The sequence below is a fragment of the Branchiostoma lanceolatum genome, chromosome 14, assembly GCF_035083965.1.
Source record: "Branchiostoma lanceolatum isolate klBraLanc5 chromosome 14, klBraLanc5.hap2, whole genome shotgun sequence".
NCBI classification, from domain to species: domain Eukaryota; kingdom Metazoa; phylum Chordata; class Leptocardii; order Amphioxiformes; family Branchiostomatidae; genus Branchiostoma; species Branchiostoma lanceolatum.
The window spans coordinates 15789361-15809621 of NC_089735.1; the positions used below are offsets into that span (position 1 = coordinate 15789361).

At 41.4% G+C, this 20261-nt stretch overlaps 1 protein-coding gene and 1 long non-coding RNA gene across 2 annotated transcripts; one reads left to right on the plus strand and one right to left on the minus strand.

Moving 5' to 3' along the window:
* Positions 1-761: 761 nt before the first annotated feature.
* Positions 762-10662, plus strand: LOC136448824 (plasminogen-like). The gene is made up of 12 exons (XM_066448477.1): positions 762-894; positions 1942-2080; positions 2515-2609; positions 3050-3199; positions 3675-3790; positions 4386-4512; positions 4977-5143; positions 5686-5777; positions 6373-6492; positions 7289-7428; positions 7782-7927; positions 10409-10662. Exons 1-12 carry the CDS (start codon positions 843-845, stop codon positions 10568-10570), a joined length of 1506 nt encoding a protein of 501 aa, XP_066304574.1. The 5' UTR covers positions 762-842; the 3' UTR covers positions 10571-10662.
* A 942-nt stretch (positions 10663-11604) lies between these two features.
* On the minus strand, positions 11605-19861 carry LOC136448840 (uncharacterized). The gene is made up of 3 exons (XR_010757930.1): positions 19414-19861; positions 17329-17436; positions 11605-16754 (listed from the first exon to the last, which is right to left on the minus strand). It is a non-coding gene; the product is annotated as an uncharacterized lncRNA (long non-coding RNA).
* Positions 19862-20261: the final 400 nt, after the last annotated feature.

Genomic DNA, 20261 nt, shown 5'->3' on the forward strand with positions numbered 1-20261 from the left:
TAGAAGCTCTTGTAGGCAAATATGTAACTATTTTCCTATGTTTGAAGAACACACACATTACCTCCCGGACAAAAATATTGAACACATTACATGATGTAACAGGTTTTGCTATTTCTTGACCTAACGCACTACTATTGCATACCGTTGTATAACGTTCGAACATTCACCCCAATTTTGCAAACATAGTATATTTCCAGGCTACACGGCTTTCAGGAACTTATATAAATATCAGCGACTTTAGAGAAGCTTATCACATGTCAATTATAAATGTTTACGCAATGTGGGACAGTTTGATAATCATACACGTCATTTCTGAACGTCACCGAACCCAACACACTTATAGAAATGTGTAGGGGCGACCCCTTTGTGATAAGCTAAAACGTGAGCCCATAGCGAAGCCAAAAGCATCATGCTTCAACTCAAATAAGGGGAACAAAATGAAGAATCTTCACGACCCCCTATAAGAAAGTCTTTTTTCTTAAAGGGAATGTTTATCGCATCTACACAACTACAACTTTTTTTTTTAGATTTTCTTTAAAGGAAGGGAAATATTCAGATAACAATGACTAATTGCAAATCACCATTACCTCGTTTTATGTCAAAATACATGTTACCAAACAACAGATAGTGCCGTATGTGCATCTTACATGTTTACGTGTGCGGATGTTTACATAGATCGGGCTTCTTTGTCAAACATCCTACTTCCACGCACCTGCAAATACAACATTGGCTACCAAAGGTCGTGTTGTTTTTGTGTTTGGCCGTACGGTATAAATACTTCACAAGCAAAGTGTTATTCCTCACTTTTTCATCACTCCTAAAGGGAACGACTAAACGTTACCATGTGGTTGTTGTGTCTAGCAGCGTGCGTTCTAGCCGTCCACGGACAAACGGGTCAGTAACTTTTTAATAGAATCACACTATTTCTATATTCAAAATATTGTATTTTAATAATGTATTATATGTAAATGCGCTATAAATACATTCTTTGCAGTTAGTTTAGTGCAGTTCATTGCAGCACTACATTGTATGAAATCATACTATATTATTATAATGTTTGATATGCATACTCTAAGTGTGGCTGACGATTTATGTATTCCATGTTGTCATTTATTCCATCTAAACTTTCTGCTATGAAACATAAGCATTAGTTGGCGGGTTAAAATTGTGCCAGAGGATTGGACTTAAAGGAATGACTATGAAGATTAGATAGCGACTGAAAAGACAAAGTCTTAGTGTTAAACACATCGGAATAGACATGAACACACGGAGAAAGAGAAATTAACTTTACAACATATATTCTAACTATGAAATCAAGCGTCACACAAATCCATTTTGGTCCCAGACATCGCCATCTAGTAAAAAAACGGGGTTAAAGGAGAAACTCGATTATCCCGTTTTTGATATATGATAATTTTTTTTATTGACAAAACAAAGGTACAGCGACTTTCGTAAGGTCTTTTGCAACTATACATGCTATAACAACAAGCAATGGGATACAAAAGAATTAACTTACGTACAAGTATATGAATAATTTAAAATTCGAGTTTAATCTATCACTTACACTACTAGATCTAAGATCTAAACATTCTTTGATATATTTACCGATTTGTACACAGTAAGGTCTGTCACCTTCTAGAATGTAGTTGAATTTATCTATAAAATGGAATGTATCGAATTCTGTTGAGCACGCGGAAAGAAGGTGGAACAGCTTTGAGCGTTTATCATGATATCGTGAACAATCCATGATAAAGTTTTGTTCATCTTCAATCTCATTTGGACATAATGGACAAAACCTCTGGTCACGGGGAATTTCATGGTATCTTCCGATTATCACATTTGATTTATGACTACATATTCTTATCTTAGTGATTACTTTACGAACTTCAAAATTATGTACATCCGACCGATAATATATACATGTATTTATTGCCCTAATAGACTCTGGCTGTGGCTCCCCCCATATCATGGGCGGGGAGTCTGGCATCATCACCTCCATGAACTACCCGTCCGACTACGACAACAACGCCGCCTGTGATTGGCAGATCATCGTGGCAGAAGGCAAGACCGTCTCCGTCAAGTAAGGCCATACAGGCACTTTTTAGTTACATAATAGCTTCCGCAGTACTTTTCTCATTAGGCATACCAACCGCGATCTACGTAGCTTGTACTACTGTATCATCAGGCACATGGATTGTGACATAGGAAACTGAATCACTCTTGAGCTTGTATCACTACGCCGTTCAGTCCACATGGCATGAAGAATAAAGATTCGCAGTTCATCCCACGAATATGTTTTTACCGTCTCTGTGTCGTTAAACGAGCATAGAGACGTCTCATCGCACTATGGTGGCAGCGGTGGGATTCAAACCCGCGACTTTGAATTTCTTAATTTTCTTTTTTGTTCTTCTCTGCGCTGTGTGGCGAAATCCTTGCGCGCGCTTGAGAAAGAATAATTTTAATGTCCTGTCTTCATGATACATATGACCAAAATTTTGTCTTTCTTTTCGGCAGATTTGAAACCTTCAACGTCGAATCTCACTCTTCCTGTGGATATGACTACGTCGCCATGTGGGACGGTGTTGAAGATTCTAGTGCAACCTATATCGGTCAGTTATCACACACACACATACACACACACACACAAACACACACACACACACTCACACGCACACACACATACACACTCAAACGAACACGCACACACTCTCACACACACACGCACACACACACACACATACACAGACTAAAACTGCACACAAACAACGGCAAAATCTACTTCTTGCAAAGCAGAGATGAAAAATTACAACTCACTCTTAAAAATCTGTAAACTTAACAGTAAAACTAACTTTGTATCTAGCTTGGAAATGTTGACTCAACTAATTTTCTGTGGTCTCCCCAGACCCTCGTCACGTTCAGCTTGAATTCAGCACGTGATCTTGAGAACACAGACAATGACGGTAGGGAGTCAAAGGTTACTTGAAGTCGGTACCGCCCTCTTGGTAGTCCCCCAGATGACATCATGTTAACCACGTTTCTTCCTTCACAGGGAATTACTGTGGGACCACTCTGCCCCCAACTGTGACGTCACTTGGAAACAGCATGTGGATCCGTTTCCGGTCTGACGCGTCCGTAACTAGGCAAGGATTCAAGCTGACCTACGAGGCCAAGGCCCCGGGGGCAGGTGCCTTGGCTTCAGGTAGGAATCTGCACCATGCATTTCCATTCTTTCTCAGTTCAGTTTGTACGGAAGCACTTGTTATGTCCATAAAACTAAGATTCTATTTTCAATATATCTGCTTTTGTCTCTTTGTTTGTTTGTTTGTTTGTTTGTCTTTGTGTATGTGGCTAATAAAGGTGGCCGGGGTTCAAGAATGGCATGTATGCGAGTGCGCACGCTTGGGGCATGCAATGAGTCATGGATGCAAACAGCCACACAATTAATTTTGGTCTCTAGTTATGTCTTGCAAATGCAAAGACGAAACCTATGCCACCCAGCGTAATAGAAGTTCTTACATTGATAGTAATTTACCATTAATATGCCTCAGATGCGTTCATAGAACTTCATACGAGTAATAATAGGAACACAACCATCTAAACTATGCATTCTGTACCGCTTTGAGAGAGACAATCTCCATCTCTATATTGTTATGACTGTGCTAACCCATCTCCAGACTGTTACACCGGCAACTCCGTGGACTACCGCGGGACACTGGCCGTGACTCAGACCGGGAAGACCTGTCAACGCTGGGACTCCCAGTACCCACACTCCCACAGATACAACCCGCAGGTACGTTACAACATCAATTCATTGTATGATATCGATTATACTTGGTACTATTCTCGTTACTTACTACTTCAGTAACTACTGATTACTTACTACGACTACTCCCACTTATACCAACGCTACGTTACAACATCTGTACATTTTATACATTACGACTAGTCTTCATACTATTCTATTCACTTACCGCTACTTACTGCTACTATTCACTACTTACTACGACTACTCCCACCGATACAAACCACAGACCTAGATCCTCTACGTTACATCAATTCATTGATTATGACTAGCCTTTTCACTATTCTCGTTACTTACTATTACTACTTACTACTTACTATCATTCCCATATATACCACCCACAGGTCCATTACAACATTACATTATATGGATTACGACTAGCCTTGCTACTGTTCTCGTTACTTACTACTGACGTGACTGCAACGTCCACGCGTGGTTTACCACTTGCATGTTGGGACGTCCTGGCAGAATGCAACAAAGCAATCTCTGAGCAAAGCTGCAGGCTGTTGAAGTTCTAAGGGATGATACTAAAAGACAATGTAGTAATGTTGTTATAATAGTTGCTGTTGTTACTCGTTTCTAGTACTACCCTCAGTTCGGCTTGGAGGAGAACTACTGCCGGAATCCAGACCAAGACTCAGGCGGCGTGTGGTGTTACACAACTGACTCCAACACCAGGTGGGAGTACTGCGACGTCACTTCCGGATGTGGTAAGTTGATATGCATCTTTTGGTAACACCTCAGAGGTGGAGCCGTTAGTATAGTACTGCGATTGAGTTGAGAAAAATTCTAAATATTCCACGCATGCATTCCCCAGGGAATTAGTTTTTGACATCACCTTGTTACATCTTTAAGACCTTTAAGAAAACTTTTCTTATTTGTAAATCTAATGCTGCGGCTGGGTATGATATTACGTTCAGACGAAAATGTATTTGATAACCCTCAACTAGGCTTCATGCACTCACGTGGCCAAGGCATATATGTTGTCCGCCATGTCTGACGGTTAAACTTGGAAGTTTCCTGGTGTATTTCAATCTGCAATCAGAGTCACGTAATTGTTACGTCAGTCACATGCACGTTTATAGTTAGAACTGTTCAAATTTCAGCCAACTAGCATGGCGGCTGCGGCGGTAGGCGCAAACAACTTATTCAAAGGGATTTCTTTTTCTTCCAGCCGGCGGCACCACTACCACCCAGGCTCCCACCACTACCACCACTGCCGGTAGCGGCACCGGTACTGGTACAGGAGGAGACGGCAGCTGTGGTGCTCCCGCCATTTCCCCCATCCTCAACCGTGTTGTGGGGGGTCAGGACGCCAGGCAGGGTAGCTGGCCATGGCAGGTAAACGCGCATGCGCACACCCAGTGTTTTTCATAACAAAGGCCGTCAATTACAATTTTTCTGGAAATCATGGCATAGGACAAGAAAGAATTTGACGTTAAAGTGTTTTTTACGTGAAGGAGTACAATGATTTTTCTTCCCCTGGAGTAGCACATAAGCCCATTCCAGCTAGGGACTTTTTGAAATGGGGCTGAGGTTTCCAGTTTGTCCAGAACAAGCATAACAGATCTAAAATAACGCGACTCTTTTTACAAAACCAAGTGTTGTATTCAAACGAAGTTTTCGTGGCTGTCTGTCTGTCACCTTCCTGAAAGCAATTCTGACTGGTTCACATTGCATGGCAGCTCAGATACGTGTCGTTGACCAATGTGAACCAGTCAGAATCACCTTGAGGAGGGTTACAGACGGTCACCGAAACGTTAGTTTAGTACTTGCCAAACTGATGAAGCTATTCAGGGAAACAACTACAACCGTGCGACGCCCTCTTCTAGTTCTCACGCGGCCAAATATTTTACACGCCTTTCTTGTTTGTTTCTTAACAGGTGTCTATGCTGTTGTACGGCAGCAGCCATGTTTGCGGCGGTTCCATCATCGCACCCAACTGGATCGCTACTGCTGCTCACTGTGTCGACAGGTGGGGGAACTAAAAACCTTTCATTATTAAGACGATATTCAAATATCTACTGCACCCTTCGTAAATTGTGACTGAATGCACAGACTGCGTTCTGCCGTTCACTGTATAGGAATGGGCCAAGTAGATTCCTGTTTGGTACCTTATGTTTCCAACTCAACTGCGTTGATTTAAATCTGCAGAATAAAAATGTATAGTTACCTGGCTTCATAAAACATGTTGCTATATAGTCGATGAAAACTACCTAGATTGGTTGTGGGCTAGGCTAGTGGGGTGGGCTCTCTCAGCAGGATTCCCTTTCTGGGTCTTAACACACTCAGGCTTTGGCAAAGTGTACCACCAAAGATGGTATACCTATATTGCAACACATGCTTATAGTAAGAAGCTCTCAGCTGCAGCCTCGTTTTGGTGCATGATCCCGAGCTCACCCCGGGAAATTGAAAATGACCGCCGTAACTGACAGGAGGTCTATCGAATAGACCTATTGAATAGTGGTAGTTGTGTTGTATTTTGAAATCAGGCATACCTGAAAACAGGCTCAACTGAGTGCATTTTTCCATGTATAACGTTGACACAACCCTTTGCATGCCTCCACCAGTAACCGTTCTCCCGGCTCCTGGACCATCCGTGTCGGCAGCCACCGTCGCCAGTCCACCGACTCTACCCAGCGGGACCACGCCGTTAGCAGGGTCATCATGCACGAGAGATACAACTCAAAGTTTGTTGCACGAAATTTCATCCGTGTTGGTCGTTAACTCTCTAGATCTAGAACTGTGTTATGCATGATAAGATCTCCGTGTGCTATTCCTAGCTAAGTTATTGGCTGCTCACTGTCGCTTTTTGTGTACTTTTTTTAGAATTGTGGCTATTGTGTTATGAATAATAAGCACAACTCAGCGTGTTATTATTGGCTGCTTACTGTCGCCTTTTTTGCTGTCTTTCCGTTCATCTCTGGTACAACTGTAGTTTGCTGTACACCTGTCTTGGTTATCATATCGCTCGTATGTTACCCTGCAAAAATATTATTATTGTTTATTTCTCATTTCTAACATTCTATGAATAAATTATCGAGTACATTGTAAACTACTGCTAAAATTAATTCCAACCCAACAGGTTAACTGACATAAATATTCGGCTGTCCTGCTCTGACCTTCTTCAGGTTCGAATGAATGACAAATCACTGAGGCCATGTGACCTTACGAACACTTGACTTCAGTGATTGGTTGACAGTGACAGGAATTTTGCAATCTCCAGGTAGCCTGATGACTCAGCAGTTTTGGGCGTATTCGTCTGGGTTTTTTTCAGGTGCGCACTTTTTGCAACCAGTCCGGTATCCGTAAAAACCGTGCACCTTCAGAAAAACGTACAAACACGCTGAAAACAAGCACGACTGCTACATCTGCTTGGAGATTAGGAGCTTTGTAGCTCATAGTTTATCGCGCACTGACTGTGATAGCATAAAGGTGAGGAAACATAGTTGTAATTTTTCTCTCAATATTTCCCTTGCTTTACAGCCTCATTGACAACGACATCGCCCTGATGAAGTTAACCACCAGCATCACGTATGATGACTACGCCAGCCCTGTGTGCCTGCCAACTGTCGACGCCCCCGGCGGTACCATGTGCTACACCACAGGGTGGGGGTCCACCGGCGGTAGACAAATACTTTTCTCTCATTGTCTTCAACATAATATTTTCTCCTGTCTTTGCTCTCTTTCGATTTTTATGTTTTTGATTTGATATATTCCAATTACAATATCTTAAATCTATCAATATATTAAAATCAAAGAAGTCAATTAAGCAAAATTTGGTCGCCTCCTTGTGAATTACGTGTATAAGACGGCTTTCTCTATGAATGACGGGAGATGAAAATAGGCTACCTACGCCTTCCGGAAAAGTATGTAGACCCTCACACATATCTAGGTATGGTGCTACGTAAAGTAATTAGATAGCCTTTCAAGAATCTTGTCCCGCTACTCATATCTTTCTTAACTTGACGTGCACTAGGATCTGGCCTGCCCAACATCTTGCAGCAGGGTAAGGTGCCTGTCGTGGACAGGTCCACGTGTAACAGTGGCAGCTACTACAATGGCCAGATAACCGACAACATGATCTGCGCTGGATACACACAGGGTGGCGTGGACGCCTGCCAGGTAATACCCCTCCCCTTTCCCCGTCAACATGTGTGTGTACCCCCCTCCCCCCGGCAACTGTTCTTGTATATGCCAATTATGCATGTAATCTTATGGGAAAGTGGAGAAAAAATAAGGTGTCATTTATCTGAGGAAGCAAAACTTCAGAAGATACCCGAATGTTAGCCTGTGATGTCAACTGTCATCAAACGCATTTCCGACAAATACTATATGGCAAATAACCCCCTAACAAGAGCCCTTGGGTTTGTTACCATTTCACTATCTCACTGGGGTGACGTAAAGGTATGGAGATGGTCCCACCATGACCAACCTTAGAGGGCCCAGATTTCACAACAACAACCAACCTAACACCAAGAAAGGATTTCAATCGTTGAAACCCTTGTTAAAGCTCTCTCACGGTGGGCTCTAGGCGCAGGCGCCAACTGTTGCGTCACCCCTAGTTCTTATGATTGGCATTCCTTTCAATCCGTCAGTTGGTTTGGCTTACACTAGATTCTGCCGGACATGGCTCAAAGTTTGCTGTGAAGAATGCCTGATTCTATAGCCATATATCTCGAACTAACAATTTCAAAGCTGAGACAGCAGAGCTTCTGGACAATCATGGGCAACTCTCGTGAAAATGAACTCTCGCGACAGTCTGCGAGATCACTACCATGGTTCCCAAAAAAGGGGTTTTCTTGTAAAGTCTATTTTTACTATCAGTTACTATATCCGCGAGGTATCTTATAAAAATAAGATGTCTATTTTTACTATCAGTTACGATATCCGCCAGGTATCTTATAAAAACCAGATGTAATCCTAAAAAATAATCTTCAAAGTGAGCAACGCTGTTATTCTTGTCCACTGACTTTTTTTTCCTTTACGTAACAAAGTTGAACAAAGAGATTACCATGAGAAAAGCCAGCTGACGGTGTTTATGTGTGATAACGTACTGGTCCGTACCCTGATATCGGAACAAACATTACGACGTACGCGTATATCGGGTAGATAAGACGTATCAGCCATGTTTGCAACAATGATTAAATATATGACGACAAATCCACGTGCCTAAATATCTGTAATTCAACATTTTGTGTTTTATATGTCGTTCCAGTATTGCGTGAAATATCTTAATCAGTAACAATGTATATACGCTCGTTATTATTTACACATTTTGTAACGTCCGTTACCGTTTGAAGTTAAGCCCCTGTCACACTTGTGCGTATAGACAAGTCCGCATGAGATGCGTGTTAACATGTTTTTGGTTTAGGTTAAGTTTGCAGCCGAATAACTAATTTCTTAGGATCGATTACTAGGCTGCACAACGGTGGGTCGAAGTAGAAAACATCTTTATCCCCGCAACCCTTACTTAATCCAAAAAAATGTTAATGCGCAACTCACGCGCACTTGAATATACGCACAAGTGTGACAGGGCCCTAAGACGTTCCTGACATTAAGACTTGTCACATATAAGGTGCCAAACTGTCGTTTTTATGACGACTTAAAACTTTTCTGGCTTTTAAAAACGACAGTTATGTGGCATATCTTATTGTCAGAAACGTCTAACTTCAAACGGTAACGGAAGTGACAAAATGTGTACATTTAAATGAGAACGAGCGTATAATGCTTTTGTGGATGACGTACATGTGTCCTGTATAAATTGTTGTAAAACGTAAACGTTAGTGGACCATAACCAAGAAGTTCATAGGAGGTCTTTTTTTACGTTTCACAACAATGTCTATATCACATTGACGTCCTCTACAAGGTAATTTATATACTGTGCATTTGGGGAGGGGGGTGTACACTTGTGTGTATATTGACTCCTTCCTCGCAAATTTTTTCCTAAACCAAAAAAAAGAATGTCACCAGATGGCGATCGCACTAAGTCCTCGAGCTCACGGTGATCTAAATTGTATTTGTGTAACTCTTGGCCTCGATTATCATTTCAAATGTAGAAGTATGAGCGAAAAGACAACAAAGCGTAAAACGATCGGTTTTTTAGCTAAAAACTGCGCGATCTATCAAATCTTGGATAGCAGCGAGATAGTGGGATGGGAGTGTTATTAGATTAGTACAATAAGCAGAAAAATGTCATGTGTCGACTCAATTGAAATAACGCATTCCGGTCGTGGGGGGTAACGGCAAGGTGTTTGGCCCAGAGCCAAGGAGTACCGGGTTCGAGTCCCCTGAAGCCACCGATGTTGTGCCCTTGGAAAATTCACTTAACACGACTTTCCTCGCTCCATGTAGATGTAAAACGGGTACCTGACTTAAGTTGGGGAGGTCAAAGGTGGTGGCAGGATACCAACCCACTGCCCATACAGCCTCAAAATGCTATTAGACCACGTTTAGAAATCTACCATATCATTTTAGCTTAACGTTTCTGTATGTGGCGCTGTTAGAATAAGTTATAAGACTGGGGCTCAGTGCCACGTTGTTCTTGTCTGTGTCCATAAACAAAACAGAAAACAAATATCACATTTTTGTGCCGAAATTTTACAGGGTGACTCCGGTGGACCTTTCGTCTGTAACTACGGCGGACAGTGGACCCTGGACGGTATCGTGTCCTGGGGGTACGGCTGCGCACAGGCCTACAAGCCCGGCGTCTACACACGCGTCACTAACTACATCTCCTGGATCAACGACAAGATGGCAAATAACTAGGGGCGCACACATAGCCTCACAGGGCTTTTTCAGTCTCAAACATAGTACAAATAAGTTCAGATAAGCCCTAAAAATAAAGAACATAGACATCAGCACCGACTCCTTTTTAGCAGTCTTATTGTTTGTTTTGTTTATTCGCACATACAACAATAATGATAAGAGTTCGAAAGGTATTTTATAAAAGTGCAGGTGGGAGGAAGAAGCCTACAAGGCTTATACGGTACCCCACTCAACAAATATTAATCATAAAACAAATGTTATAAGTATAAGATAAAAAATAAGGAACAAAGATATTTCAAAAATGACATAAAGATCAGTAGATTGCATAAACAATTAATCCTAAACTGTGATAAAAACTTACAAGAAAATGCAATGTGATAATCAAATTATCAAAACTAGAGTTCCATGACCACATGCATTCGCCAAATGATGTTAACTTTTATGAAGGATGCATTATGAAATAATCTCACTGATTTTACAAACAAGATTGCATGTATTGTATGGGTTGATGATCTTTCGTAAGCTGAATCTGATCCTGTGTCATTGGAATGACACACCCTACGGATAGCTGAATCTGACCCTGTGTGATTGGAATGGCACACCCTATGGGTAGCTGAATCTGACCCTTTGCCACAGCCTACGGATAACTGAATTTGACCCTGTGTCATTGGAATGATACACCCTACTGAAAACTGAATCTGACCCTGTGTAATTGGAATGATACACCCTACGAATAGCTGAATCTGACCCCGTGTCACTGGAATGACACACCCTATGGATAGCTGAACCTGACCCTTTTCTCCTTGGAATGATACACCCTACGAATAGCTGAATCTGACCCCGTGTCACTTGAATGACACACCCTATGGAATACTGAATCTGACCGTGTCATTGGAATGACACGCCCTGTGGATAGCTGAATCTGACCCTGTGTCATTGGAATGACACACCCTATGGATAGCTGAATCTGACCCAGTGTCATTGGAATGACAACCTACGGATAGAACCTGGGCGTCTCGTAAAAACACAGTACCAAAGTTTGTTATCTTATTTATTCACATATTTTTCAAGATTATTTGGCTACAATCAGTGATTTCTTGACGAGGCCCTTCTCTTGCATACAACAATAAAAAACAACAGTAATGATTACAAATAACACAATGACGTGAGGAAAAAATAAAGCAATAACAATAGTGAAACATACAGCTAGTGTACAAACTCATGTTAAACAACTTGAGCACCAAGGACAGGTGAGGTTGTATGTTTGACAGGTGTGGTGTTGAGCACCAAGGACAAGTTTGGTTGTATGTCGGACATTTGTGGTGTTTAGCACCAAGGACAGGTGTGATTGTATGTCTGACAGATGTAGTGGTTAGCACCAAGAACAGGTGTAGTTGTATGTCTGACGGGTGTGGTGTTCAGCACTGAGAACAGGACGGTGTGGTTGTATGTCTGACAGATGTAGTGGTCAGCACCAAGGACAGGTGTGGTTGTATGTCTGCCAAGTGTGGTGTTTAGCACCAAGGACAAGTTTGATTGTATATCTGACAGGTGTGGTGTTCAGCACCAAGGACAGGTGTGGTTTTATGTCTGACAGGTGTGGTATTCAGCACTGAGGGAAGGTTTGGTTGTATGCCTGACAGATGTAGTTGTCAGCACCAAGGACAGGTGTGGTTGTATGTCTGACAGGTGTGGTGTTCAGCACTGAAGTCAGGTGTGGTTGTATGTCTGACAGATGTAGTGGTCAGCACCAAGGACAGGTGTGGTTTTCTGTCTGACAAGTGTGGTTTACAGTGAGGACAGGTGTGGTTGAATGTCTGACAGGTGTAGTGTTCAGCATCAGTGACAGGTATGTCAGTGTGTGGATAGTATTTCGACACCAAGGATAGGTATGGTTGTACATATGAAATATGTGGTGCTCAGCATCACAATCTCCACCAGAACTGTTTGATGGTGACATGGCTGTGGATGCATGTGGGTTCGATGTAATCAGGATAACCCAACAAGCTGTGGATAGATGTTTTGTAGTAAGGTAGATGTTGGTAAGACAAAGGTTAACCTTGACAATGGACTTCCTCGCGGCATCTTACAGTAATGCAGCAGAACGTGTATGTCCTCATTATATATTCAATAGAAGGGTAGGTGTTGAAAAACAAAAGTTAAGTTTCATAATGGGATTCCAAGCAACTTCCTACGGTACTGCAGCGGAACTTCAAAATGCTAGGGTCCTGGTTTTTAAGTGGTAGATAGCTCTTAACTTGGAGCAAGGAGTGAGCTTGAACTCCCTAGCAGCTGGTATGGAATTGCAGTGGGTCTTTTTGTTGGAAACTTTCGAAGAGGATAACTCAAGAAGGGATTGCTGGCTTTTCATTATTTTTTCATACATAGGTATCTTGGATGTTGATTAACATAATGAGACCTATGTTGTGGAAATAAGAACCTATTCTACATAATTACTTAGGTAAAATTGGAAATGTGCAACGTTTACTATCATAAAAGCAGCGGTCTTGGAATTTAGGACAATAGGTCAACATACATCTTGCAGTGCTAGTGGGCCATCGCAAAACAAATCTCGTTTCAGTTGTGTTTGGCATGTACATCACTTAAGTGATGATTAACACAGGAAGATGCTAATTGTTCAAATTAGAAGCTAATCTGCAAAATCAGTGAGGAAATTTCATCGATTCTACGCGTACCATGATCGGATTTTCAAGCAACAAGCATATACAGCTGAAAAAGAGAAGAATATTGATAGGTATAAATTACGCAAATTTTGTTGACAAAAAATTAGAATACATGTACCTTAGCAGCAGATGATGGTAGTTTGATACTTCCGTCTGTCGTATGGATAGGGGGCAAGAAGAAGTCCTGACAATTAAACTTTATCTCATGAACATGAAATTTCTGACGTCTTTCAGGTGTTCGGCAATAGCGGTGAAACTGGTCCCTTGTTAGCAATGCCTCCCATCTTAGGCGAGACCAATGCCGTCTTAGGAAACCAGCCGGTATGCCTAGAGAGTCTATGTAAGCCTTGTAGCTTACTTTGCACGTACCATGCTTCGCTCTCTATTTTTCAAGACACCAGTCATATGAAGTATGGCTAGGGGCGAGAAGAAGCCCCGACAATTTGACATGCCATGTCTGGCGTCTTTCAGTTGTTAGGCAATAGCGGTGAAACTAGTCCCTTGTTAGCAATGCCTCCCATCTTAGGCAAGACCAATGCCGTCTTAGGAAACCAGCCGGTATGCCGGGAGAGTCTATGTAAGCCTTGTAGCTTTTTTTGCACATACCATGCTTCGTTCTCTATTTTTAAGACACCCGTCATATGAAGTATGGATAGAGGCGAGAAGAAGCCCCGAAAAATTGACTTTATCTCATGAAAATGTCACTTCTGACGTCTTTCAGGTGTTGGGTTCAACTTAACAATTGATTATTCTACGGTTTTCTTTTTAATGATAATAAGGTCCTCATTTGCATTGATTACATCAATTAATGATCCTCTGTAGCCAAACTATGTGAAAGTCATATAATAGCAAAGAAGGCTATCTTATCATCTTTTCATTGATTATGCAAATGATGGCCTGATTTGCTTGATACATGTATAATGATGTTCATCTTTACTTTGTACTTCCCAATACTGATGGAATCATTCCTGCTATATGGTATCATGGTATTTTACATTTATTATGTAAATCAAGTTTTGATTTGCATGATTGGCATGTTCCTTTCAATTTGACTAGCCATTTTTGACGTCTTTCAGGTGTTCGGCAATAGCGGTGAAACTGGTCCCTTGTTAGCAATGCCTCCCATCTTAGGCGAGACCAATGCCGTCTTAGGAAACCAGCCGGTATGCCTAGAGAGTCTATGTAAGCCTTGTAGCTTACTTTGCACGTACCATGCTTCGCTCTCTATTTTTCAAGACACCCGTCATATGAAGTATGGCTAGGGGCGAGAAGAAGCCCCGACAATTGGACATGCCATGTCTGACGTCTTTCAGGTGTTAGGCAATAGCGGTGAAACTGGCCCCTTGTTAGCAATGCCTCCCATCTTAGGCGAGACCAATGCCGTCTTAGGAAACCAGCCGGTATGCCGGGAGAGTCTATGTAAGCCTTGTAGCTTACTTTGCACATACCATGCTTCGCTCTCTATTTTTCAAGACACCCGTCATATGAAGTATGGCTAGGGGCGAGAAGAAGCCCCGACAATTGGACATGCCATGTCTGACGTCTTTCAGGTGTTAGGCAATAGCGGTGAAACTGGTCCCTTGTTAGCAATGCCTCCCATCTTAGGCGAGACCAATGCCGTCTTAGGAAACCAGCCGGTATGCCTAGAGAGTCTATGTAAGCCTTGTAGCTTACTTTGCACGTACCATGCTTCGCTCTCTATTTTTCAAGACACCAGTCATATGAAGTATGGATAAGGGGCGAGAAGAAGCCCCGAAAATTTGACATGCCATGTCTGACGTCTTTCAGGTGTTAGGCAATAGCGGTGAAACTGGTCCCTTGTTAGCAATGCCTCCCATCTTAGGCGAGACCAATGCCGTCTTAGGAAACCAGCCGGTATGCCGGGAGAGTCTATGTAAGCCTTGTAGCTTACTTTGCACGTACCATGCTTCGCTCTCTATTTTTCAAGACACCCGTCATATGAAGTATGGCTAGGGCTAGGGGCGAGAAGAAGCCCCGACAATTGGACATGCCATGTCTGACGTCTTTCAGGTGTTAGGCAATAGCGGTGAAACTGGTCCCTTGTTAGCAATGCCTCCCATCTTAGGCGAGACCAATGCCGTCTTAGGAAACCAGCCGGTATGCCTAGAGAGTCTATGTAAGCCTTGTAGCTTACTTTGCACGTACCATGCTTCGCTCTCTATTTTTCAAGACACCAGTCATATGAAGTATAGATAGGGGCGAGAAGAAGCCCCGACAAATTGACTTCAAATTATCTCATGACGTCTTTCTGGTGTTTGGATAACCCTCAGTTGACATATTTTTTCTCATTATGTGAATAAGGTCCTCATTGGCATGTACTACATCAGTCAATGATCCTCTTTACCCAAATAAGTGTCCGGAGTATGCAAGTTATTATAATCTTAGCAAAAACTACTTTAGCCTCTTTTCATTAAATATGCAAATGAGGCCCTGATGTGCTTTATACATGTATAATGATGTTCATCTTTACTTTGTACTTCCAAATGCTGATGGAATCTTTCCCAACATGAAATGTTGACATTTTACATTTATCATGTAAATGAGATTTTTATTTGCATGGTGTACATGTTCCTCTCTTTTTGATGTCCCTCTTTTTTTAAAGTTTTTAGGTGGCAGTACCATTGTCCCTTATTCATGAGCCCAAATGCCTACCTCTGAAAAATCATGACCATAATGTCCAGAACACGGGATATGAAAACTGGAATTTCTACTGCAGTACGATGGGAAGCTGGTAGGGGCCCTTAATCTAATCTCTTCCTTCCACAGCTACCAACATGCCCAATATGATAAAGATTAATATACATTCATGACTTCTAGAGTTATCCTGCTAACAGACATGTACACAAAACTCTGAAAACATAACCTTCTTGATGGTCTCCTATACTACTCAAGCCTCCAAGGGTATCATACTATGAGGGGCACTGGCGACTGTAGGTCATTGAGGTTATTGTTAAGGTGCAGGCTTCCATAGGAATATAAACATTTCTAATAATATATTATAAGATATATGCATGGTTGCCCCCCCCCCCCAAAAAAATAAAATAAAATAAAAAATTCTGTAACATTTAGTTTCAAACAGTATTGATCTGTTTCACAATTTAGTTACTGTCTTGTTTGCACTTTCCATGTAGGGGTTAATAAATCCACTGCATACTAGAATCATACCTGGTTGTGATCAGTTGTAGTCGATTGTGGTGTTTAGCAATATCTGTATGATGTTCACTACAAAAGGTTCCAATCCAGAACAATTCATACTCAGAGCATTAAGACCAACATGTACAATAAATTCATCTGTTGATTCACCAGGAGAATCCATCATCAATTTACCATCATGCAAGTACATCATATTGAAAGACTTTTCCCAAACCCTCTCCCTGAAGTATGTGTGTTTCCACTCGCTTGGATGCTGTTCTTGAAGGGCGTCAGATGTACTGGTAGAAAATAAAGCTGCTGTATGTTTCCCTCAGCACATTGGTCTTCTACATGGGGAAAGAGAGGTACATGTTAGAGGATGGATGAAGATTGATATATGTAACTAACTGTACCTACAGATATGTGGCCTACTCTATGCAAATGTGTAATGACGTATTGTAGATTAATTTTAATGTAAAAAAAAAGTAAACAACATGCAAGTCGTGTTTGGCCGTAGGCAGCTGTTTGAGTCGGGAATGGCTGTCCAAATTCCCTGCAAGTCGTGAACTGCGATGTAAGATAGTCGTCAATTCTGCCCTTTCAAACAGAACCATGACCAAATTCATACCTATTCTACCTCACGATGCCACCGTGCTTCACCAACTAAAAAGTCTGCATCAGGTTGTGTTTTTTTCCAGACTCTGGCATAAAATACCAAGTCCCATGGTTGAGGAGAGGGGCACCACTAGCAGGCAAAAGAATACACCACACCAGACCATCCTGATGTGAGCGGATCTAATAAATCTGTCCAGATATGCAGCTTGTACTCGTCAGTACAAACCAGGTGTGTAATGCCATTTGGCATTTTATACCAGATATGTAACAAACAAATAACAGCTGCATGTAAAGTGTGCAATGTACCATTGTTCTCCATGTCAGCAGTTGTTTTCTTTGCCTCCTCACAGGCCTGAAGCATTGACTGCTCCACCATCTGAGCATCAATGGCTCTGTAGACCCTCTTCGCGTACACTATATACATATACAGAGTAGAAATATACTAAATCGACATCATTCCCTGTAACGTAACATGACCTATTTACGTGCAGGAGTAGTTTACGTCCAGATTGGGTCATATCCACATGTCGCGGTGTATTATGCCAAAGCCTGTTCTCATGAGAAACAAAGAACATCATAAGTATGATCTTCAGCCATCTCTCTCTATAATACAAAACATCTAAAAGGGTTTACGTCCAGCGACATAACAGAATAAACTCCTGAACCAGTAACAAGTTGCACGGAAGCGTCATGCATGACACATTTCATATGTAATTCGACACCGCGTATTTCATCATGTTTTTCTAAGTTACACGATAGCTAGTATCTTTTAAAAGTAGCTGACGTTAAACCTTTCTTTGATATGCAGACTATCCATGGTGATTCGAGGTTTGAAACTCTTGCCAGTTTTAGGAAGGTTTGATACAACCTAGCGACCGCCGCTCAGATGATACATTTTTGTACGACATAACATCATGGCCATGCGTTTATCACGTGAACGCCACGTGCTGCCGATTTCGGGGAAATTCACAATACAAAAATTGTTTTCTTCCATCGCGTCGGGCAAGCGGAGGGACAAACATAGTGACTTTACTGTCATTTGTCTGTAGACTACTTTCGACAGTTACTGTGCATTTTTTTCCCGTCTATGTTCTTCAAGCATATAGCGCTAGAAGGGAAAATACTGAGGTGGACGATAAAGGGTAAGCCTAGCACAATTCTACACCATATACCCCAGTATAAATACATGCTCGCACGGCGTTAAACAGGCGGAGAAAAACTAACAGACCATGCATTTTCTTGTTAGAAGAGCTGATATTTTTACCCATGGGTTAAACATTTGGCTCTGTCCGCGCGGTTTTAGGATAAATAACGTTTTGAATAAATTGGACGTAAACTGGTCATGTTACGTTACTGTAAATGCAGAAATATTTGTGGTTTTATGGTCATGACTTTCATCGATTAACTCTTTACCGCAACCTTAAAAACATGCGAAAAGCTGTTCCATTGTGTGACTGTAGCACTATTATTGTTTAAACGTGATCTCAAAACCACCGCAACAATCCATTTTCTCCTGACCGCGAAATTAAACCACGCTAACATTTCTGCATTTACAGTATCTTATTATGCAACATAACTGCAATATCAACTTAGATGTCATACATCCTATTCATCTGCTTTCTGACTCATTGATAATGTTAGGAAGCACTTCTGGAAAGCACCTGACAATGATGTACTTATGGATGCTTCTAGAGCAAAATTATGATTATAAAATTAAATAAATTATTTTTATGATGACAACATTATGAAAATCAATATTGACAGATTGTGCAAGAGTAGATTACAAAAAATTGCATAGGAATGCATACATCATAGGATCATCCTGTCAATAGTGTAAAATTCTTATTATAGACAGTATGATCATGTCAAAAGCCACTAATCCTTTTGTCGGGAAGCACCCTTCAACCGACTAAATCCCGACCAAATTCCCCGAGAGACGGTGATTTTCCGACCAATTCTCAAATAACATTACCGACGTATTCCTGACCAATTACAGACCGCACCATTCACTGTGTCAATTATTACATCAACGTTATACCAAGGTATATCCTTTCACTCAAAACGTAAATCAACAAGTTAACCATGAAATCCTTGTACATTTTTAGTGAATCGCAGCATTGTAGCTTACTTCTTCAGGTTTGTGAACAAATTAGAAACTTTACAGTATGCTGTTTCTGTTCAAGATCTGTTCTTGTGTTGTGGCGCGCTAAAAAAACTTGGACCTTGTTTTTCTCACAAAAAATTTTTTTGTCACAGAAGATACACAGAAACTTTACACAGCCATTCAGAATATTTATGTGCGAAGCATATTCTGAACTTTTCTGAGGCACTGGAAGTTTTCATAGAGAATTTTCTCTCAGAAATGACGAAAATGTTTTCAAAAGATCTTACCTGTCATGACGTCACAGGTAGCTTGATTTTGTTGACTGCATCGACTCCAAATCTTGCTGCATTCCTCCCCATATCCCGAGTTTTGCCTATCAATTTTCGTCCATACAGTTTCACAGCCCTTTCGCTTCCCTTTCTGTGGAAAATTTCCCGCAATGACGCTACATTTGAAGACATTTTGACATGAACGAAAAAAGAAGAACGACCACAATGTTGTCCGGGTTCTTGTGGTGAAATGTTGAATCTTGCATCTTGTCCAGCCGCTTGTCGCCCCGTTTCTGCTCCTTTTGTGCTTTGTCCTTTCTTCTCTTTCGGTGAAAATTGTCCTAACATCCTTCCTTCCCGATGTATATAGTTCGAAAATTCGTTGTTGTAGGCTCAAGTTGTTAAAACAAGTCTTCCCGGTAATAAGAAGAAGAAGATCTGTCGGTAATTTCCGTGACGTCATGTCAGTTCAGTCTCAAACCGAAGTTTATCCGCTATACGAAGTAATTCCAGAAAATAAGGCGCGAATAATGCGTTTTCTCCTCGGTGTTCAGCTCCATATTTTTGGATGTCACTAATTATAGCGAAAAATCATATTCTTTATTTCCCGAATAAACGTTCATGTTATTTTGTTGTTGTTGTTGTGCCGAAGTGTTGTCTTCCGCCGGATAGCTAGTGTAGTCGTGTATTAGTACGCGGTAGCTCATTGTCGCCTGATTGCCCAGATAGTGTGCTTTATGTTCGCTTAGAATGGTAGATGTCTAGTCTTGGCGCAGCGTTTGTTAACTGGTGTCGCAGGTTTGCAAAATGCGTGGAAATGTTTCATACACGATCTTAAGACTTGTCTAGTCTAAGCGAATTTCCGA